The sequence below is a fragment of the Mustela putorius genome, unplaced genomic scaffold, assembly GCF_011764305.1.
Source record: "Mustela putorius furo isolate JIRA1106 unplaced genomic scaffold, ASM1176430v1.1 tig00003846_pilon_pilon_pilon, whole genome shotgun sequence".
Classification (NCBI taxonomy): domain Eukaryota; kingdom Metazoa; phylum Chordata; class Mammalia; order Carnivora; family Mustelidae; genus Mustela; species Mustela putorius.
The window spans coordinates 17,962,647-17,985,443 of record NW_025421999.1 but is presented as its reverse complement, the minus strand read 5'-3'; the positions used below and the strand labels follow the sequence as shown (position 1 = coordinate 17,985,443).

Below are 22,797 nucleotides of genomic sequence, written 5' to 3'. Positions count from 1 at the left end.
GGCACCTGGGTGGCTCAGTGGGTTAAAGCCTCTGCCTTTGGCTCAGGTCATGATCCCAGGGTCCTGGAATCCAGGACTGCATCGGGCTCTCTGCTCAGTGGGGATCCTGCTTCCCTTCCCCTCTCTCTGCCTGCTTCTCTGCCTACTTGTGATCTCTGTCAAATAAATAAATCAAATCTTTAAAAAAAAATAAAAATAAAAATAAAAACACTATGGAAAAGACAATGGGGGATTTTTCTATTATTAGTGAAGCTGGGTTGGAAAAGAGTAACTATACTATCTTTAGAACTTTGACACTTTAAAAAATGTTTGATTTAGCTGTGTTTGTCATTATTCTTGATCGATTGATCCTAACGTTTTATGAATCTGGGAACTTTCTATGCTAAGACCAAAGGATCTGTGACATTCAATTTTTTTCCCTTTCTTTCTTTCTTTTTTTTTTTTCAGAAGGGCTCCTCAGAAGGGCACAGAGAGAAGAGGCAGTTTGGTTTTTGGTCCTAAAAGGCAAGAAGATGAGAAAGAATGAGAAGCCAGCAATGTAAATTGAAGTAAAGGGCTGTAGGTCTTGTTAAGTGTTTTAGCAGACTTTCAGTACTCAGAAAGAATTAAGTCTGATTATTAATTCATTTTATACAGAAAGCTGTCCCTTTATACCTCAGGATCCCTGAAACAGTAGTTCTCAAGTGACAAGCTCCATCAGAATTACCTGAGGATATCTTGAAAACTAAAACAAAACCAGCATTCCAAGCACAGTAATACAGTTTATTAGATTCTTTCAAAGAGAAAGTAATCAGCAAGACTTTGGTGAAAGAGTTCCCAAGAGGGTGTGTGTGCAGGGCAAGGACTGGTTGAGGCAGGAGGGTGTTTTTGTATGTGCCTGTGCAGGATTCATTCCAGAAAAATAGCACATAGGGAATAAGAAATAAAGTATATTATAATGCTCCACTGAACATTCCACTGTATAAAACACTTCTTGTTTTAAAGATGATTTTCTTAGGAAAATCCTGGGACTGGGACCTGAACCAGAATAATCATAATTTGATTATGATTAATCATAATTTGTATTTGTAAATCTAATCAGATTTTCTTAGGATGGATTCTCAGAAGTTTGGTCACTGAGACAAAAGCCTTGAATCTTAAATTTAAGCTTGTTAAATATTGCTGAACTTGCTATACCAACAGCAAATAGGAGAGTACTGTTTTATTCTACCCTTTACTCTTTTCTGGCACTGCACTCATTTTACTCAACTCTGCAATTCAATAACAGTTTCAAAATACTAAATCTGTAATTACTTTACTGTGAACTTTTTGGTCTATACTTTTAATTGTATGTATTATGTTAAGCAATTTTAATAAATGGTCTTTATTTTTAATAAGCTATAATTGTTTTTCACATTTTTAAACCTTGTGCTGACTGTGCTTTGAGATTTTTCCAGAGGTGCCTAGGTGGCTCAGTTGTTAAGTGTCACACTTCAGCCTAGGTCCTAGGATGGAGCCACATGTCGGGCTTCCGGCTCAGCAGGAAGCCTGCTTCTCCCACTCCCCCTGCTTGTGCTCCCTCTCTTACTGCCTGTCAAATAAATAAATTAAATCTTTAAAATAAATAAATAAATAAAAGGTTTTCTAAAAGGTTTAAATTTCCATACAACTATTTAATTTCTGATTCCTTTTAACTTCAGAAATTCTTCCTTTATCCGAACTGATACTCAGCTTAAAAAAAAAAAAATTACATTTTTTTTGTTTTCTTAAAAAAAAATTTCAATCCACAAGGAAGAGTTTACATATGAAGTAAAAATTTAAATATTTTTTTTCCCAAGATGATTACCAAGTTCCTAACAGGATTACTTACTAGTCTTTTCCTCATCGGTTTTGTGACATCCAACTGATTATATATTCAAATCTTACATATAAAAAATAGAAATACAAATACAAATAGAAAGTAATTCTATTTTGATGTCTACTCTTGCATTAATATGTTTTGGTATCTGGTAGACCAATTCTCCTTCATTATCCTTTAGTTCAAAATCCAAACAGCTCTTCTTGCCTATTAGTCTTCCCCAAACTTTGAAACACCCACCCATCATTCCACTGGAATTTTACTAAGTTATATTAAACCTGTAATTTGTAAAGACTATACATTTTTCTATAATACTGGTTTGTCATCAAATATCTTTATTTTTTCATAGCTCTTCCAAGTTTCGTCATTTTTCTTCTAGATCATCTATAGTTGTCATTAACATTAGCTGGAATATTTATCTGTTGGCTCTCAAAAATGGCATTCTTTCACTGTGTTTTCTAACTTGTAACTGCTGATGTAGTGCTATGTTGATTTTAATCATCACTTATCAACACCTAACAGAACTCTTATAATTTAAGAAGTTGTTAAATGACTCAAACTAACTCAGTTAACAAGTTTCACAAAGGTAAGGGGGAAAGGCCATATTCCTATAAATTAGCTCTGTCAATTCTAATTTCTTATTAGACTAACATTTATAAAAGAAAAATAAGGGAAATGCTCTTATGGATACAAAAATCACAGCGGATATTTTCTGTTCACGCACTTCAAAAAGAACATTGAGGAATATAAAATTTTGTTTTGAATTTCAAATACACCTCTTTAGGGAGGCAGTGAGGTCAGTTTAGAAAAGATGCTTGCAGTTTTCAATTATAAAGCTATTAGCACTCTCCCAACAAAAACAATAAAATAACATTAGTGAGAATACTGTACTCATATAGCTACAGTCATAAGAAAACACAAATTTTTGAGGACTATTAGAACAGGAAGAGCTTTCTTTAATTAAATGGGCCATCTCTCACAATGTGATCCCCCTCCTGCCACTAAGTACAGTACCAGATTAATTTCGAAAGACATCAAAACTTCTATTTCAAGTAATAGGTTTCACAATAACTAATTCCATCTGGAGATTATTAAGGACCCTTTTTAAAGTAATAAAATGGTAGCATTTCAGAATGTTAAAGCAATTTTAGATTTTACTTGTATGGTAGCCATGATTTTATGTGCTCCATTAAAAATCTAGTCCAACATATCCTTTAAATGGCTTCACATTTTAAAGACTCTTCTCCATATTACAAAACTACATTAGTTATATATTCCTTTCTTTACTGCAAGCAAACAGATATATAATCCTTCAAACCAAAATGCTATGAAGTTATTATTCTAAAATAAAACTGTGCTTACCATGATACCACCATTTTGTTTTCTTTGGATTCTTGTTACATGTTCGAACATAAAAAGAATTATCTGGTGGTCGTCTCTGAAACCAAAAGGAGTTTAAATAAGAGAAGTTGTAAAATGGAAGAAAAAACCTTAGCAGAATTATTACATTGTCTAAAAACAATATAAATGCTGATGTGGCGCAACTGAAATAATATATTCCAGGAAAAGTAGACCCTTGACACTGAAACTTAAAAAGTAAATAAAAACAGGGGCATGTATATGTGATTTGGATTAGGTTCCAGTGGGATTACTAGAGAATGACTATTAACCCAAAGTGGCAGCATTAGGTTTTAAGGAATTTTGGTTCCATTTATTTTATCTAATTAAAAACCAGAAAAGTCTATCTAAACTCAGTTTGTCTGAGAAATTAATAGCAACTTATAAACCTCCAGTAAGGTAAACATCACCAAGGACAGACCAAAGGATTCAGTTTGCAAACAATATATGAGGAAAAAGGGGGAAAAGCTATCTTGGCATTTCTGCCATATATATGCCCAACTAGCACGGTATTACATACATATGGCAGTTCTGCAAGGGAGCTACAGCAGAAATAGTGATGCCAACAACAATGAAGATAAATTTTGGACGGGAATTTTCCTGAAAACTGTTGGACTGACCAGACATGAGAAATACTGTGAGTCGGGGAGCCTGAGTGGCTCAGTAGGTTAAAGCCTCTGCCTTCAGCTCAGGTCATGATCCCAGGGTTCTGGGAACAAGCCCCGCAAGAGGCTCTCTGTTCAGCAGGGAGCCTGCTTCTTCCTCTTTCTCCCTGCCTGCCTCTCTGACTACTTGTGATCTCTATCAAATAAGAAATAATAAAAAAAAAAAAAAAAGAAAGAAATACTGTGAGTCTCTACAAAAATATGGAAACATGTCAAATTTGTATTAAAGCTACTGAGCACAGGTTAGTAGGTAAGTCCAACCAAAAACCAATAGTGAGTAGGACTGCCTAGACAGCAGGTAGGGAAACAGGCGTCTACCTGGCACTTCTACAACTCACGTACAGAACTCTGATCTTAATTGAGCCTAATAATGCCCTTACAAGTTAATATTAATAGTAACTTAAGAAAAGGGAAGAGTAGAGTTTATGTTAAACTACCCAAAGATTACCCTGCTGATAAAGTTTGAGAAAATATCTGAAAAAGTATCATGAAAATAGATGCCTGACTACTTTAAAGAATAGATCATCTGTTGCTAGCAACTTGCTACCCTATTGCAATTTGCAGGACAACGCTATTTGTCCTGCAAGCCATAATCTGTGTTAATGTGGAATAAATTGCTACCACTGTAACAAATAACTTCATAAATTCATTTTCTCTGTATACTGGTTAGAACCCAATCTTCAAAAACAAAGAAAACAAAACCAACAACCAATCTTAAAAAAAAAAAAAAATTAAGGAAGAAAAAAACACTCATTCTATGTGCTTAAGAATATAACCAAACTGGTAAGAGATCACAGACATTTGGTTCTTATATAGATTTGGTTCTATATAAAATGATGGATTACCAAAATTGTTTTAGGAATGGAATACAAACTAGAAAGTTTGGACTATCTGTATTATAAGGGCACAAAGAATATATGGTAGATTACTGAAAGACTTCTCAATATCAGAAATTACTTTTAATCTACTGAAATCTACCTGACATGATGGATTTAAATGCCTTCAATTGAGGAAAACATCCCTGACTACGAAAATGAAAATTGGAATCAAAGAATTATGAATAAATCAAAGTTCCTAAATACTTATACTAAAAATTAAAATTTGTATTCAAGTCAAATATTTAAGTGAAACTCATAGAACCACATTGACCACAGAATAAAATTCACCTGTTTTAAAAAAGTTTTTGAATATAAATGTTAAGATAAAAAAAAAAAAGAAAAGAAAAGAAAAGAAAAAAGTTTTTGGTGGGTGGTTAGAAGACTTTTAAAAGCTTATTTGGAGCTAGATCCCTTCAGTTCCAAAACAAGTTTCCTCTTCATCTTTATAACCTAGTACTTATTAGCACAGTAGAAACAGTACTTACTAGGTTCCTAATAAACATATACAGAATTTTACTGCATTTCACAGAACTAATGCTGCCAGAATTGCTTCCAAATTACTATCTTGGTTAAATATAATTTAGTTCGTATTATATAATATAACTTACCAATAATTTAAATGGAGTAATAAGGCTTATACTAACTATGCAGGAAAAACTAGTAGTAGACAACTGAAATGTGAGGGGGATGAGAGAAGACTAGAAAAGGATAAAGGAAATGGAGAATATAGTCATTTTCTAGTTTTTAATAGTAAGTCATCACATTTATTTATTTACTTATTTATTGTAAATCATTACATTAAATGTAAACAAAGCACTAATCATTAAAAGGCACCTATAAGAGTTATGTGCACACATCACTGGTGTTCACCTCAACTGCTCTACTCTATACCTAAAATTTAAAAGTTACGTGTGTGTAGAGGGTAGAAGTGTAGAGGATAGAAGAGGGTAGAAGCAGAGAAAACATGGAAGCAATAAATAAGACTTGTTTTCAAAGCCCTCAAGGTTAACAAAAGCTCAAGTGCAGCCTTAAAATGCAACCTAGGAAAGCCCATAGGCAAAGTTAGTTAAAAAACACTACAGTAAGATAATGTGTACCCTATTGCAACTATTCAAAGATGTATGTTTTTCTGCATATTTTAATATTCCTGAATGGGGATACATACCTTTTAACATGTATTAACTGTCACAGTTTAACTGACAGAAGTTTCTTACATTCTTTTATGGTATATAGATTGCATATTAATGTTATTAATACTGTAATTTAAAAATTCAATTTAAACCATTATTTCCCCATGCTTCTTTGAACAAAAAGAATCTGTTTTTTGGGGGGCGCCTGGTGGCTCAGTGGGTTAAAGCCTCTGCCTTCAGCTCAGGTCATGATCTCAGGGTCCTGGGATCAAGTCCCGCATCGGGCTCTCTGCTTGGCAGGGAGCCTGCTTCCTCCTCTCTCTGCCTTCCTCTCTGCCTACTTCTGATCTGTCTCTGTCAAAGGAATAAATACAATCTTAAAAAAAAAAAAAAATCTGTTTTTTTAAACCTAACACCAAGAAACTTCTTATAAAACTAACATTTCAAGAAATTCAGTTTGCAAACAATGGCTTAGAGTGTTTCAGCCTAGATAACCTATCATTTAAAAATAAACTACTTAAAGTTCTCTAAAAACTAATTTAAAGTTCTCTAAATGCTAATTTAGTAAAAATGAGAGTTCAATTTCAAGAAAACAGGGGGGAAAAGCTGCTGTTATTACACAGACCCCTAATCTGTAAAGTAAAGCTGTTCTCCTTCAGACCCGATACAAAAGGAAAACCTCATGAAGAAAAGAGGCTTTAAAATAGAGAAATACATGAACACTGGGCTACACACTCACTCTCAGGCAGAAACCACAAGAGGGCCAGAAATGCACACAGGATTTAGATACTTTACAAGGGTATCCTAAATTTAACTCATGTGATTTTTCTTTCTGGTGTTTTTACCTTTCCAACAGACAGAATCTGTGGTTAAAAAAAAGGGAATGAGAAGAAAAGTCCTGAAAATTCTGCTGGTCTTTAACCTTTCTCTTTCAACCTAATCATGATGATCAAGCATGATAGGAAAGCTCTGGTTCCTGGGAAATTCCCCAAAAGAGGCTGATAGGGTGGGAGCCAGCAGAGGGGAGAAGGGAAACATGCTCTTGGGACTTTCCACTGTGAAATCTAGAAATGAGAATTTCTTGTACACTTCTACCTTGTGCATGCTTACAGAAATAAAATTCAAATTATTTGAGAACATCTGCAGAAATTTTCTGTTTAAGAAATATAAAACAATGTCTGACTTCTACATGGCATGAAAGATTATCGAAGTAATTTTCTAATCCGTTACTAAGCATATTACCCATAACTTCTTAATAAAAGGCATTAAGTCTTCCTTCACATAAATTATAAATAATTTCTCTACCTAAACTAAAAAAAGAGATATTACCTGGAATAATTCTGAGAAGTCCTACCTTTTCTTTGCAGCTGGAAAGCATACTAATAATGCTAAGACAAACTGATTGGACTGAGAGCGCTGGGGACCAGTCTTCTGTTAGAATGGATAAACAGATATGACCATTGCTATAAACATGAGGATGAACGGGAATATTTTCACCAGTAAACATGACCTAAGAAAGAATAAAATTCCATTAACACTCAAATATTCTCTATTACCAAGAAATAAAATATTCTCCACAGAACTTACTATTTTAAAAATCAATTAAAAACAAATAAAGTAAGTGCCAGAAACAAGATAAACAACTGCTTGTTGTTTATTCTCATCAATCCACAAAGTACTGGTTTCACTGTGTGAATGAGGATGTAGGGAATGGAACATACAGAGAAAAAATCCAGGTCATCTCTTTTTTTATTTCAGCTATTTTTCACAAATCCCTTTAAAAATTTATAAATTACCATGCATTTTTAGCCCAATAAAGACAATTATGTCTTTTCACATTCTACTCATTGCTCTCTGCATACAGAAATACAAAAGTATTCAATTTTGAGACAATATGAATTACATGTGACAAGAACACCCCTTTCACCCGTAACAATGCTACCACCTAAGGTGCTATGTGCAAAAGGAAATAATTTATATATACCATCTCCTCTAAACTTGCTCATCCATTATGATACATACACATTACTACTTAGTGATCCTCAAATAACTGTGCCTACACACAAAAAAAAGTTTGAATGGGTCAAGTTTTTCTCTGCCTTTTTTTCTACTCAATTCTTCTAACAGTTTTTCCTTTCTCCACCTTGTCACCACACTAACTGTAAGGTAATAAATCTATTATTCCTTCCTTTGCCCTAATAACTCATTAAGTATCCCATAGTAGTGTTTCTTAAACATATCTACCCTAAGCATCTGAACAGGGAGAAGACTGAATTCATACATCCCAAAGAACCTGTAAGCACAGCCCAAACTAGGACAAAGACACTGAAGTCTAATATTTCAGGCTGTTTATATTTTACCTCATAAAAATTACTTATTTTGATATAAAAATTAATCCACCAATCTTTATGTGTATTTTGTTCTGTGGTAAGATCTAACATTTTTACTCTGTTGTTAATAGTAATTACTAACTCCTGACCTTAAGAAAAAAAAAAATCACCTGAAGATCTGAGTAAAAATATAAATGCAAGAGCTCCACTTTCACAGATACTGATTCAGTAGGTATGGTGGGATTTTTATAAAGCTCATCAAATATTAACCAGTAGTTCCCAAATGAGACTTACATGTATCTCTCTCAGCCCTAAAACTCCCTCACACTTGAATACACAACAAAATCTTACTAAGAAGAAACCCCACCTTCAGTTATATCAGAAACTGATGAAGTATTTATTGCTTTAGGCATAACCTATTTCCCCCTTTATATAAGAACAAAAAAGACAGCCAGTGAAATAAGTGTGGCTAGAGTAAGGTATGTCAGCATTTAATATGGGACATGTTACGGAGAAGTACCATAAACTGGTTTTTTTGCTTTTATTTTCAAGTATCTAGCTACAAAATTGTCTTCATTTCAATTTCGCAAATACTTACATTTTAACAAAGCACTCTTTCATATATGTAGGAGTCCACTAATATTTCAAACATACTACTAACATATGGAACTTGTTTCCTTGGCTGAAGCCAATATAAGAAAACAAAAGGAATTTTTTTCTCAAAGGAATGACTTTACACACTTGCATATTTTGTTTCTTTACATTTTGGTCATGCACCCTCCATTCCCACTAAAAAGAGCTAAAATAAAGCTGAAAACTAAAAATAAGTCTCAAAGTAAGAGATATCAAGTTACTTGCCTTGCCTGATTGCAGAAGACCACCCAATCCCCAACTTTAGCACAGCTGTGTTTGAAGCCTACCATTTAAATCTCAATTTTATCTATCAGTGCTAGTCTCCTTTTCATCACTTTTTGCTTAAAAAAAAAAAAAAAAAGCGGGGGGGGGGGCCTCTCTGTAAAAGGAAATGACTGCTTAAATGGTCTTGCAGCTCCGTACTTTGAGTCTACCCACAATTATTCTAAATTTTATTTTTATAAACATGTAGTTTACTATATATATTTGATATTCCCACAATGTGTTATAGATGTCTAGAGCGGGAGTTTACAAATCTCACAGAACATGCATCTGCTTTGGGGTATTCATTCAGCCACAAAATTCCATTTGACCAACAGGATATTTTCATTAAGAATACAAACAATGCCCAAGACCTTATCCCCTGGTCACAAATATTTTTTAAAGGGTATTTCTTTTCCAGTCAGATTTCCTTTTTAAAAAGTCACATAGAATAGTGCTCTGAAAGTGCCAAAAAATGAAGAATTGCTAAGTTACCTTCTTTGGCAAAAACTAATCAGTGCATCAGCAACCACCAAGGAAAATACACAGACAGCAAAATACAAAGGTTATCACAACATGCTCTGACTAGCCAATCCACAAAGCAGAAGGAAAGCAATGAGTGCTCTTGGAGAGAACAGATTATAAACTAAATCACCTGACCTGAGAACCAAGGAGTACCCATGAATCAAAAGGAAATCAGAAGCGAGGAAAGGGGACGGAAAGCAGTAGTAGACACCTACAGCAGGAGCAGCAGACACTGATAAGCACCGAAGAGAGCCAGAAATCAAGACAGAAAAGCTTTAAAGGCTGAAGGGACTGAAATAAAAAGAAATCAGATCTCAGTAAACCTTAAAAAAAGAAAAGCAAAGGAAAGGGGGAGGGGGAAGCTGGGGCTTTTTAACATGCTGCATGTAGGTAAATCAATTAGCTGCACATATTATAGGTAACTCCTAGGGCCTAACCTGCCAGATACAGAATTTTAGAAGTTTGTCTAAACATGGAAAGGCTGAGTTTACATGTCAGAGATGAATTCCTGAAATAAAAGAAAAAACTTTTTTCAAAGTTTATTCATGTAAAAACGCTGTTAAGCAGTTTCCACAGACACTTTTGATGGAAACTCTGCGATTCTGGTTCTTTGCATGTGATGTAAAAAGTAACCAAGGCTGAACTTCTTCAAGATCGGACTCTTAACCGTCCTCATTTATTTAACACATGGTACAATCCAAAGGAGGAAATGGGACATTTCAGTTACTTTAATACAGCCAAGCAGGTTCTGAAAGCCTAAGGGATGATTAGCTGTTTTCAAAATTTAAAAACTTTTGGGGGGGAGTCCCAAGTAGCCAATAAAACTCACATTTAACAAGACATCTGAATACCATGAATTTGAAACCGAAGGGAATAAATAAGAACTTTGCTAATTTCTTTATTTTTAGAATTATTTATTTTTAAAATAATTTATTCAAATTCAAACTTAGTCATATCAACAGTTAACAACCAGAGAACTGTACATATTCATAAACCAAACAATAAAATGGAACTACAGATTTTAAAGAATAAGCTGTTTTACGGAAAAAAAAAAAAGCCACAATTTTAGAAAAGGATCTTAGATCTAAGGCATGTGTATCACACCTGCAGTTCAGAGTCTGCATGAATCTAAATTCCTGAACATCTCCTTATCAGTACGGTGTATTTCCAAGCTAATGCATGTGAATCACACCTGAAGTTCAGAGTCTGCATTAGAAATAGTATTCAGACGAATGTAAATTTCCAAACATCTATTAGTATGGCATATTTTCAAAAGCAAGTGAGACCTAAGAAAAACTATGCCCTGTATCATAATTTTGGAGTTAAGTAAGCATATCCCACATCCAACATTAAGTTTTAAGCAAGCCAACCTCTGGGTAACTTTTGGTACCAATACAGTATGTCTCACAAAATTACCAATTTAAGAATGAAAGCCACCAATGATGACACAAAACAGAGGATGGAGCTTAGGTAACTGTTTCTAATATGAAATTCATATTTATGAGTATGAATGACCCAATACTGAGATCTGACCACAAGGAAGGCATACTACTATGTTCAGGCTAGTGTTCTGCAACTAATTAGAAAGTGAGACACCTAATGTTGCATCAAATTAGGTCGAAACACATAATAAGAATAAGCAGTATGAATAAGTTATAAAATATAAAAGCCAATATACAAAATGGATACCAGAGACAATATAAGGGAATGTTTTCTCTTATTAAAATTCTAAGTTAGAAGGCACCTGGGTGGCTCAGTTGATTAACGCGACTGCCTTCGGCTCAGGTCATGATCCTGGAGTCCCGGGATTGAGTCCCGCATCAGGCTCCCTGCTTGGCAGGGAGTCTGCTTCTCCCTCTGACCCTCCCCCTTCTCATACTCTCTCTCTCTCAAATAAATAAATAAAATTTTAAAAAAGAAAATTTGTAAGTAGATGGCAATACTTAATGGGCAAACTACAAAAACTGAACATGTAAGCAGAATTTATTATGATCAGATATTTAATTAATAATATATGATATAGGCAATCTAGCATAAATGGTAAATATTTGACAAAAGTAACTACGGACTGGAGTTTTAGCATAGTTTTTAATCCAATTTTCCACTTTTAGTCACTTAACATGTATTAGTAGCATCAATATTAATAGTTTTTTTTTTGTCTTCCATAATTACCCTTACTACCCTTATGCAATTGTTCAAGTATTACAAAGTCAAAATTCCTGGGTACAATGAAACTAAATTTGGGTGCCCTGGATGGTAACCATTCTCTCTCCTTTGTAAGCTGTGTTCTTCTAGCCTACCAGTCTTCTCCTTTATCTTCCCATTGTTTTACCCCCAAGGCTTCAACAAACAGGGTTCACTGTTCCCTTTCTCCTCGTCAGGTGTCCTAGATGCTAGACAATTTTAAGGCAATAAAAATGGTTACTTAAGACTTTGGAAAGCTTAACCACCATCACATGAAAGAGCAAGGAAAATGACACCACAAATAAAAGGATGAGAACACTATGAAAATAGGTTCTGGATCTCTGCAATGAAGGAGTACTGAGCAACAGAACCAAAGGTTCTGGCATGAATAGGAAGGGGAATAAGGGTGAGGAGAAAGCAGCTACTCTTTTGCACCAGTGTTTCTAAAGCTTTGTAATCAAGGTAAGTATATTTTCAGCACCACTTTTATTATTTTTTTTTAAAGATTTTATTTATTTATTTGACAGAGAGAGATCACAAGTAGGCAGAGAGGCAGAGAGAGAGAGAGGAGGAAGCAGGCTCCCTGCTGAGCAGAGAGCCCGATGTGGGACTCGATCCCAGGACCCTGAGATCATGACCTGAGCCGAAGGCAGCGGCTTAACCCACTGAGCCACCCAGGCACCCTCAGCACCACTTTTAGCACTGATATGGTTTCAGGACGCAGTACAGTATCCTCTTTCCCCTAAAAAAACACAAAACTTCGTCACCTATTTCTAAAATGCCTAAAATATCTTCAACAAAAATTAGAGTTGAAAAGCTTAAAAACAAAGTATAACCAAGACATTTACAAGATAATGTGTTTCAATTTTATTGCATTCAAATGGGATGTTCTGACAGAGGAAGAGAGTTTAAAGGCCAAAGATATCTGGAAGGGAAGAGCTGCTAATGTGAGGGAGGAAGTAGAAAGGAAAAGAAGCAAAACAGTAAAGACACTAAACTTGAAGACTTCAGTTTTGAAGGAGAGGTGACTATACCTCCCAATTCCTTTGAGATAAATCTTCAAATCCTTTACACTCTTGGATAAGCCCCAAAACATCCTTTCTTTTTCATTTCCTGCTGTAGCCCTCCATTTATTTATACACAAAACTACATTTGCTCATAAATCTCAGGAGAAGCCATGTCTTTTCATGATTTGTTCCACTTCTGACATAAACTTTTCTTCTTCTGCTTTAAGTCCCAGAACAAACAGGTTTCTCTTTGCCCCCTCATTCTATTCTAAACCAGTCATTGCTTTCTCTTTTGCTCCCAAAGCATATAATTTATACTTCAACTTATGCATCCAGTTTCACAGGCCAGAAGTTATGGAGTCTTCCCTGACTCCTTTTTCTCGCTCATATTTCTTATCAATTCATTAGTAAATCCTGCTGGCTCAACCTTTAAAACAGGTCCAGAGCCCCTGGATGGCTCAGTTGCCTAAAGACCAGCTCATGATTTTGGCTCAAGTCATGATCTCAGGGTCCTGGAATCCCTGCTCAGTGGGGAGTCTGCTTGAGGACTCTCTCTCTGCCTCTTACACCCGCTTGAGCCCTCTTCCTCAAATGAGTAAATTTTAAAAAAATAATAATAAAGTAAAATAAAGTAAGTCCAAAATATGGCCATCTTCCACAACCTCCACTACTACTTTCTGGTGCAAGTCACCACCAACCCCTCACCTGGATTACTGCAAGTTGTCTCGTTTCCCTGTACCCTTATACACCCACAACAGTCAATGTGCCACACAGCAGTCAAATTCTTCCTTTTAATTTTAGGTAGGATCGTGTCATTCATCTGCTCAAAATATTCAAAGGTTTTTCATCCCATTCTGAGTGAAAACCAAAACTCTTATACTGGGCTATACAATCCATGATGGATCCTCCAGCCCAAATTATCTCTCAGACCTATGCCCTCGATTCCCCCTCGTTTGCATACACTCCAGGGACCTGCCACACGTGCTCTAGGTTCACAGGCTTTGCTAGACCATTACCATTATTTTATAATCATAGAGATTCTTGATTAATAAAAATTAAAAAATAGTTATCAAGTATTAGTAGACTTAGAGCAGCTGTTATTTTCTCAATCATGGATACTAGAATATACAACTTCTGTGACATGAGAGTGATGTTAAAAAGTGATATAAAATCTATTCTAAAAGATTGGCAACAACTGCCCCAGAGCTTTCAAAGTTATCATACTACATATTATCTTTCACTTTTAGAGATAACAATACTGTCTGGATAAATAAGCATTTTCCCCATTCTGGTACTCACCCCTAACAGGACAGTATGGAAAGGAGTAACTTGGGTTTGAGTCTTGACTATCCTATTAGCTAGCTTTTAAACCATGAACAAGACACTTTACTTCTAAGCCTTTAATTTCTTCACTTACAAAGATCAATCCCTAACCACTTCGTTAGAGCCGTTACAAGATAAAATAAAAATGGACGTTACATTAGAAAAGTATAATACAAATATTACTACATAGTAGAAGGCACTGAAGTAATGTGTGGATGAAATGGTTAAGTTTGAACTTACATGAAAAGCTAAAGCAGACCTGACACCGCAGAAAATAAGGAAGCATTAGAGGTTTTAAGGAGGAGATAGGGACAGTTGTGGTGGTGATGGTGGCACTGTGTGTCTGTGCAAATCAATGAGGTAACTGCACCTTCAAGGAAATCTAACAGCACTGTGAACAGATGGCTAGGCGTGGAAAGAACTAAAGGCTATTATGTATTAGTCCACATGAAAGATAGAAACTTGGACTACAGCATTGACAGTAGGGTAAGAGTGAATTGAGTTAAGCACTGCAAAAGGATGTGCACAGCTGCATTTGACAGTGAGGGGAACGGAAGAATTTCAATGCAAGCAGACAGGTGAACAATAACTCAAGAAAAAATTTTTTTTTCCTTATTTTGTTACTGGAAAAGATTGAATTTAGATGTGTTAAATTTGAGACATCTGGAGGTATTCAAGTAGTGATATCCAACAGTGGTGTGAAATTAAACCTCAGAAAGAAAAGATCTACACAGAACTATAGATCTGGGAGTTAGCTGCTTAAAATGGCTAAAGATGTTAAAAAGAGAGAGAGAGAAGAACAAGGGGATGCTGAATAAAGAACACAGAAAACACCAAAATCAAAGATTCAGAAGAGAGGCCAGAAGTCAAAATAGGGAAGGAGAAAAAAATAATTTGAGATAAAATGATAGAATCCATTACAAACGCTCTTACAGAAATATTCAAGATGAAATTCAAATGATCTCCATAGTTTGGTATTTGATTTAGATTTAAATACTAAGGAAAGAATTTAGAGGACACTTGATTTGGTTCATGTTTATTAAAATACTATTTTCCTCTGATGAAAAATCTGTGGGCTCCCAGAGTAAGCCTTCTCCAATATTCCCCCAGTCAACAGTTTGAAGTTGGTGAGTCACATTCTTCCTTCATAACCCTTCAAAAAACTTAGCTGAAGTATAGAAGAACCGGTTGAAGGTGACAAGGAGATACCACTGCCTTCAAGAATTAACTATCTTAAATGATGCTGGTAAGTCAAAAGGCTACAAAATGTGAAGATCATTTCCTAGAGAAAAGGAAGATGTTTGCTTTGGTTTCTTATCATAGTCTACACATGCTTAATAGAGAGGCCTAGAGGTCATGACAATACATAATCCTTAGCTTTATTTTATGAAAATGATAAAAATGGGTTTCCTAATCTTATTTTCTGCTCGTACAAAAACTGCAGAACTCAAGGAATCCATTTCCATTTAATTCTGTGCCTCTATTAAAGCAATTTCTTGTATTTAAAGCACATTACAAGAACTGACCTCCATCTCTACTCCTACACTCCTTGGTATATATTCTATTTAAAGTGGCAATGAAATAGGAATTTCCTCCAAAATAATGATTTTAGCACTTCACAAGTTTTAGGTATTTGAGAAGTTTCACTATTCAGAACCTCATTATCTAGGAGTACTACACTGAGGTGGCATTAAGTCTTATCATTTTGCCACTAGTAACTTATTTACCCATCTCACCAAGTCGGAAGTCTGGAAGTCATCCTAGAATCTCCTTTTCTCTAACTCCCAAAGATTAATCATTCACCACAGTTAAACAGCTCTCAGAAAAGTTCTTCTATCACCATTATCTCTTGCCTGAGTATTAACCCATTATGTAAACTAACTGTGCCTCAAATTATAATGATCAGACTTAGGGCTTATGTTTAGATATTTAACATCTTATAATATATTCTATCTTTATGGTACTAAAAGACTGCAAGGACAACATGTCAATGCAAAATCAAAGAAGTGTTCTTTTCAACAAATCACTTGCCCCCTCACAATATCATTCAATCATCTTATCTAGGAATAAGTGCCTCCAGTTATTCCAGTTCTCCCACACCCCATGAGCCTGGGTTAGATTTCCAACCCCTTTTCTGCTAACATCTATTCATAAAAAACAATGTTAAGTTCTCAGAGTATAAAAGCAGCAAAGCTCTAATCTCAATAAAGTAAAATGTTCATAAAATCTTGATTATATTACAGATAACATAAAGGAACAAATCTATTCACATAATTACAATGGATTTCTTTATAAGTTTGTATTTAGTCAAAAGTCACTAATTTAGTGTTTTGCTATAATCTAAAAATATAATAAAAAAAAAGGCAGTTACCTGAGGAGAGTCAAAGGGATATCGACTACTAAACTTAAATAGAAGTTGAAATTTTTCCCCTTCATATAAGGTACCTGGTGCACCTTCCATGTCTACAATCCACCTAGAATAAGGAGGGGGAAAAAAGCAAATTAAAAACTTCTGGTAAGAACTGGGCTGAGAAAGGGAACACTGAAGACTTGCTTTATACCAGGCATTGAGATAAGAGTCATTCATGTGCAACAGCATACTTCATCCTCCCAACAATTTTAACAGTAGGTATTAACACCCTTCTCTGATGCTCACAGGTTAAGTAACCAACTCAAAGTCAGACAACTGGCAAAGGACAGAGCCAAATTTTAATCCAGGTCTGAAAACACAAAACGAAAACCCAACTCAAGTGTGCTGACACCAAAGTCAATTTTGATGACTTTACACTACCTTATTTTTCCCAAAATACTATTTTTGCAATGATTAAAGATTTTATAGGTAGCATCAAACTAATGAACTGCCTTTCTGATATCATTTTAGAAACAACAGTCGAAGTAGGTATCAACAACTAGAGAATCATGGCTATTAGACCTATCTTCTCATCAGTATTCTAGAGACGAAACAGGAAAAAGGATAAGCTAACATCAGTCCCCTTACTTTGATGTCTATTCAAGGCTCTATAATGCCTTTCCTTTGTCTCTCACGTTTCAGTTGTTTCCTAAAACTCAAAAGAGATTTTTAAAAAAATTTTCATTAACATATAATGTATAGTTTGTTTCAGGGGTACAGGTCTGTTAAACATCAGTCTTACACAATTCACAGCACTCACCATAGTACATACCCTCCCCAAGGTCCATCACCCAGCCCCCTCCCCTCCAGCAACCCTCAGTTTGTTTCCTGAGATTAAGAGTCTCCTATGGTTTGTCTCCCTCTCTGTCCTTGTTCTATCCCACTTTTTCCTCCTTCCCCATGAGCTTCTGTCTTGTCTCTCAAATTCCTCCTATCAGTAAGATCATATGATATTTGCCTTTCTGTGACTGACTTATTTCGTTTAGCGTAACACCCTCTAGTTCCATCCATGTTGCTGTAAATGGCAAGATTTTGTGGGCTTTTTAAAAAAATTTATTTATTTGACAGACAGAGATCACAAGCAGGCAGAGAGACAGACAGAGGAGGTGGGGGAAGAAGGCTCCCTGCTAAGCAAAGAGCCCGATGTGGGGCTCGATCCAAGGAGATCATGACCTGAACAGAAGGCAGAGGCTTAAAGCACTGAGCCACCCAGGCACCCCTTGTGGTTTTTGATGGCTGCATAATATTCCACACGAAATCTATCTATCTCACATCTTCTTTATCCATTCATCTGTTGATGGACATCTAGGCTCTTTCCATAGTTTGGCTACTGTGGACACTGCTGCTATAAACATTCAGGAGCACATGCCCCTTCAGATCCCTACGTTTGTAACTTTAGGGTAAATACCCAGTAGTGCAATTGCTGAATCATAGGGTAGCTTCTCTATTTTCAATCTTTTGAGGAACCTCCATAAAGTTTTCCAGAGTGGCTGCACCTGCTTGCACCCCCACCAACAGTGTAGGAGGGTTCCCCTTTCTCCGCATCCTCGCCAGCATCTGTCATTTCCTGACTGGTTAATTTTAGCCATTCTGACCGGTGTGAGGTGGTAGGTATCTCACTTAGAAGTGATTTCTATAGCCTCTTTATAAGCCTACTTTGTTTCCACATAAAATAATAATGAATATACATCTGTTTATAATTACAATCAATCCCTTGCTCACTTATTAGTAAGTCCTATGCCCAACATGGGGCTTGAACTCACAATACTGAGATTGACAGTAACATGCTCTACTGACTGAGCCAGCCAAGTACCCATATCTCTTCTCTTATAAAAAAAAAGGGGGGGGGGTACATTTCTCACTCTGCCCCTCCCCTGCTCATGCTCTCTCAAATAAATGATCTTAAAAATAAATTAATTAAATTAATTAATTTTAAAAAGGGAAAAACTGGGACATCAGGGTGGCTCAGTTAAGCATCCAACTCTCTATTTCAGCTCAGGTCTGATCTCAGGATCCTGACATTGAGCCCTGCATCTTAAGCTTGTTTAAGATTCTCTCTCTCTCCCTCCCTGCCACCCCCCTCCCCAACCCTGCTGGTCATGTATGTGTTCTCTAATAAAAAAATAAATAAATAAAAATTTAAAAAGGGGAGTAGAATAAGGATTATGGTGGCAAAGATGGTGGGGCCACATTGAAGCAAAAGTGGACTAATCATAAGACTCCTAATTAAAGCACTGGCCAATTCCTTTCATCTTAAACTTTTTAGGTATAAAAATTTATTACTTTAAGTACAGTATTAAGGAAGTAATATTGAGAATACAGTGTTGAGGTTCTAGTCATCACCCCACATACTATGGATTAGTATAATAAATGTGCCTGTTCTTAGAAAGCAATCAGCTAACACATGCATGCCTTTAAAAGGATAGCTATTCATTTTCAAAGTGTATGCTGAATACCACACATGATATGACCATGAAGCAATAGTTTACATTGAATTACACAGGTCTGTCCATTCGCGGTGGCCATGAGTAAGCTGTTTTACTTTTGTAAAAAGTAAAACTATTGTTTTACTTGTTTTAACTATTTCAATTCTAAAACACACATTTAAAACAAAGTTAAAAGTTCATTACAAAAGGACACTCATCTCAAAGTGTTGCAAAGATAAATGGCATTACATATGCAAAACACGTAGTATTTTCCTGATATCAGAACCAGTACATAGTAAATTAAATATAATGCATAAGCTGCATTAAAAACAAATAAAAAACGAAAACGTGTTCTCCTTACAAACTGGGTCTTTGCTAGCCATCAAGATCCCCCTTCATCCCTGACATCTACTATGCACAATGACTATTCCAAGGAAAAACCAGAGGACTTCCTGGTGCTCTTTCTTTAAAAGTTGATTTGATTTGTTTGATTGAATGAGTGATGAGCTAGTAAGAGCAGGAGAAAGAAAAGAGGGGAAGGGAAAGGAAGGGTCTCAGGCAGCTCTGGGCTCAACCTCAATGCAGGGCTTGATCTCAGGATCTTGAGATGATGACTTGAGTCAAAAACCAAGAGTCCAGGGGCGCCTGGGTGGCTCAGCGGGTTAAAGCCTCTGCCTTCGGCCCAGGTCATGATCCCAGGACCCTGGGATGGAGCCCCGCATCGGGCTCTCGCTCAGTGCAGAGCCTGCTTCCCTTCCTCTCTCTTTGCCTGCCTCTCTACCTACTTGTGTTCTCTGTCAAATAAATAAATAAAATCTTAAAAAAAAAAACAAAAACAAAACCAAACCAAGAGTCCAGCTTTTTAACCAACTGAGCCACCTGGGCACCCCCTCCTGGTGCCATTTCATTCTCTTTATAAGGCAAATTTTAGGTCAGAGACACCTGGGTGGCTCAGTCTGTTAAGTGTCTACCTTTGGCTCAGGACATGATCCTAGGTCCTGGGATCAAGTCCTGAGTCAAGCTCCTTGCTCAGCAGGGAGCCTGCTTCTCCCTCTGCCTGCCTTTCCCCTTGCTTCTGTGCTGTTTCTCTCTCTGACAATAAATAAAATCCTGAAATAAAAATTTTAGGACAAGGACGCCTGGGTGGCTCAGTGGGTTAAGCCACTGCCTTCGGCTCAGGTCATGATCCCAGGGTCATGGGATCAAGTCCCGCATAGGGTTACTTGCTCAGCAGGAAACCTGCTTCTCTCGCTGCCCCTGCCTGCCTCTCTGCCTGCTTGTGTATACTCGCTTGCACTTGCTCGCTCTCTCTCTCTCTCTCTCTCTCTGACAAATAAATAAAAATCTTAAAAAAAAAAATTTTAGGACATACTGTACCATAAATTTACCTGTGATCTATCCAAATACAGCTTTTAAATAATAGCTAAGCAAATATCTTAGTAATCCTTCCAATATCTGGGTGAGACACGTCAAAGGTGGCATATATTTTCAACATTGTGCAGGATAATTTTAAATAACTTTTTGCTAATTGAAAAAGCAATATATGTTCACTATAGAAAATTTAGAAAGGTATAAACAAAAATCACCCAAATATAATCACTGTTGAAGTACTTTCAGTACATTTCATTCTAGCCATTTTATAGTTTATCAATGGAATTGATAAATTATATGTAGTTAAATTATGTTAAATTATGTGTACACTTGAATCAGTTGGTTAAGGGTGTGACTCTTGATTTCAGCTCAGGTCACTATCTCAGGGTCATGGTCCCATGTCGGGCTCCATGCTGGGGATGGAGTATGCTTAAGATTCTCTCTCCCTCTGCCCACCTCCCCCTTGCTCTCTCTAAAAAATAATAATAAATAAAATTTTTTAAAAAATAACAAAACAAATAAACAAAAATAAATCCTCAGTGTTTATGAGTCCAATTAAGGGCACATGCCTCTGAGGATGAATAAAATGGGAGAAGTCTCAGTTCTTAACTTCCAGTGAGTAGTTATTGTTCTAGGGTTCTAATGTTTAAACAGTTATTTTTCATGCATTCATAGCTCCTAATCAAAGAAATGGCCAACTATTCCCCTCCAAAGGAAAAACTAGCTCCGTTGGATAAATTACGACAGGATACACACCAATATGGTCTCTCTCAGGGATTTTCAAAGGGATTATGTTTATACAAACTTTCTGCATTTCATGCTGACTACAGGCTGTAACTCAAGGGATGCCATTCCATGGTCTAACTTTGAGAAACCATTTCCCTTTTACTGACATTTAAATTGCTTCTAAATTGTCTCTAGAAATAGTAATATTGAAATGAGTATAGTCAGTTCCAAGTTAACCTTTTTTTTTTTTTTTAAGGCAAGCTCTATGTCCACCAACATGGGGCTTAAACTCACAACCCTAAGATCAAGAATTTCATGTTCTGGGCACCTGGGTGGCTCAGTGGGCTAAAGCCTCTGCCTTCGGCTCAGTTCATGATCTCAAGGTCCTGGGATCAACCCTGCATCAGGCTCTCTGCTCAAGCAGGGAGCCTGCTTTCCCCCTCTCCCTCTGCCCGCCTCTCTGCCTACTTGTGATCTCTATCAAATAAATATATAAAATCTTTTAAAAAATAAATAAATAAAAGAATTGCACATTCTACTAAATGAGGCAACCAGGCACCCCTGGGTTAATCTTTCTATGTCTCTGTTCCTTCCTTAGTTCAGCATAGGGGTTTATTTATTAGTTCAAAGGATATGATATGCTTTTTCAAAAGGTCTTAATACATGCTACAAAACTGTCTTCCAGAAAGCTGAACGTGCTTTTTAAAAAAATCATCATTCTTATTCCACTTAAACATACCTTTTAAGATCTAATTTTTTAAGACTACTTTTATATCCTGGAAGACAGCCAAAGATAAAAAAAACTTTTGTGACTCATTTACAGTAAATTATTTTAAAAGAAAAACTGTCTGACAAACATCTCTAAAAATGACAGGTTTATTCTACAACAAAGATACTGCAGTTTTGGTAGTTAAACAATTTGTGGTAAAATTGCTTGCCAATCTAAACAAATGTTTCCATTTGTACAAATGTAAAACATTCCTTTAACCATTTATAAATCATTATATTACGTGGTTCTGAAAATGGGAAATGGCTGAAATATGAAGCACTTGATTATTACTGATGAAAATGGAATATAATCTGTTCATTATACACAACCCCCCCAAAAAATCTTCATTTAATTATATAGAACAAATGTCATACACTCTAAATATGTTCTCCATTTTCAAATTTCACTTGAGAGAAATTAAAAAATCAATCAAGAGTCACAACAAGAAACAAAAGAACCTTAAATGAATATTACTAAGTAATAGAGGCCATCTGAAAGGCTACATACTGTAGGATTCCAACTATATGAGGGTCTGGGGAAGGGAAAACTACAGAAACAGTAAAAAGATCAATGGGAGGGGTGATGAGTAGCTGGAGCACAGGCGATCTTCAGGGCAGTGAAATATTCCACATGATACCATAATGATAAAACATGTCATTGAACATTCACCCAACCATACAGCACAACGAATGAATTACAATGTAAACTATAGACTCTGAGGGATTACGATGTGTCAATCACACCTCCTCAATTATAACAAATGTCCCACTCTGGTGGGGGATGTTGACAATGGGGGAGGGTTGTGCATGTGTGAGAGCAGAGGGTATGTGGGCAATCTCTGTACCTTCTGCTCAATTTTGCAGGGAACCTAAAAATGCTTGAGAACCCAGCCATGTTTTAAAAAGATTGTTATAGAGCTAGATA

At 36.1% G+C, this 22,797-nt stretch overlaps 1 protein-coding gene across 2 annotated transcripts in view; it reads right to left on the bottom strand.

Moving 5' to 3' along the window:
- The window catches only part of UBE2W (ubiquitin conjugating enzyme E2 W), an 87,858-nt gene that overhangs the window by 22,521 nt on the left and 42,540 nt on the right, over positions 1-22,797 (bottom strand). For both annotated transcript variants that reach the window (XR_006601517.1, XM_004762344.3), the window contains exons 3-5: positions 16,543-16,645; positions 7,263-7,418; positions 3,200-3,275 (exon numbers count right to left, since the gene is read on the bottom strand). Coding sequence is in view for 1 of the 2 variants with exons in the window: in XM_004762344.3 (XP_004762401.1) it covers positions 3,200-3,275; positions 7,263-7,418; positions 16,543-16,645 (335 nt within the window). In the remaining variant the exon portion in view is untranslated. The remainder of the gene's footprint in view (positions 1-3,199; positions 3,276-7,262; positions 7,419-16,542; positions 16,646-22,797) is intronic.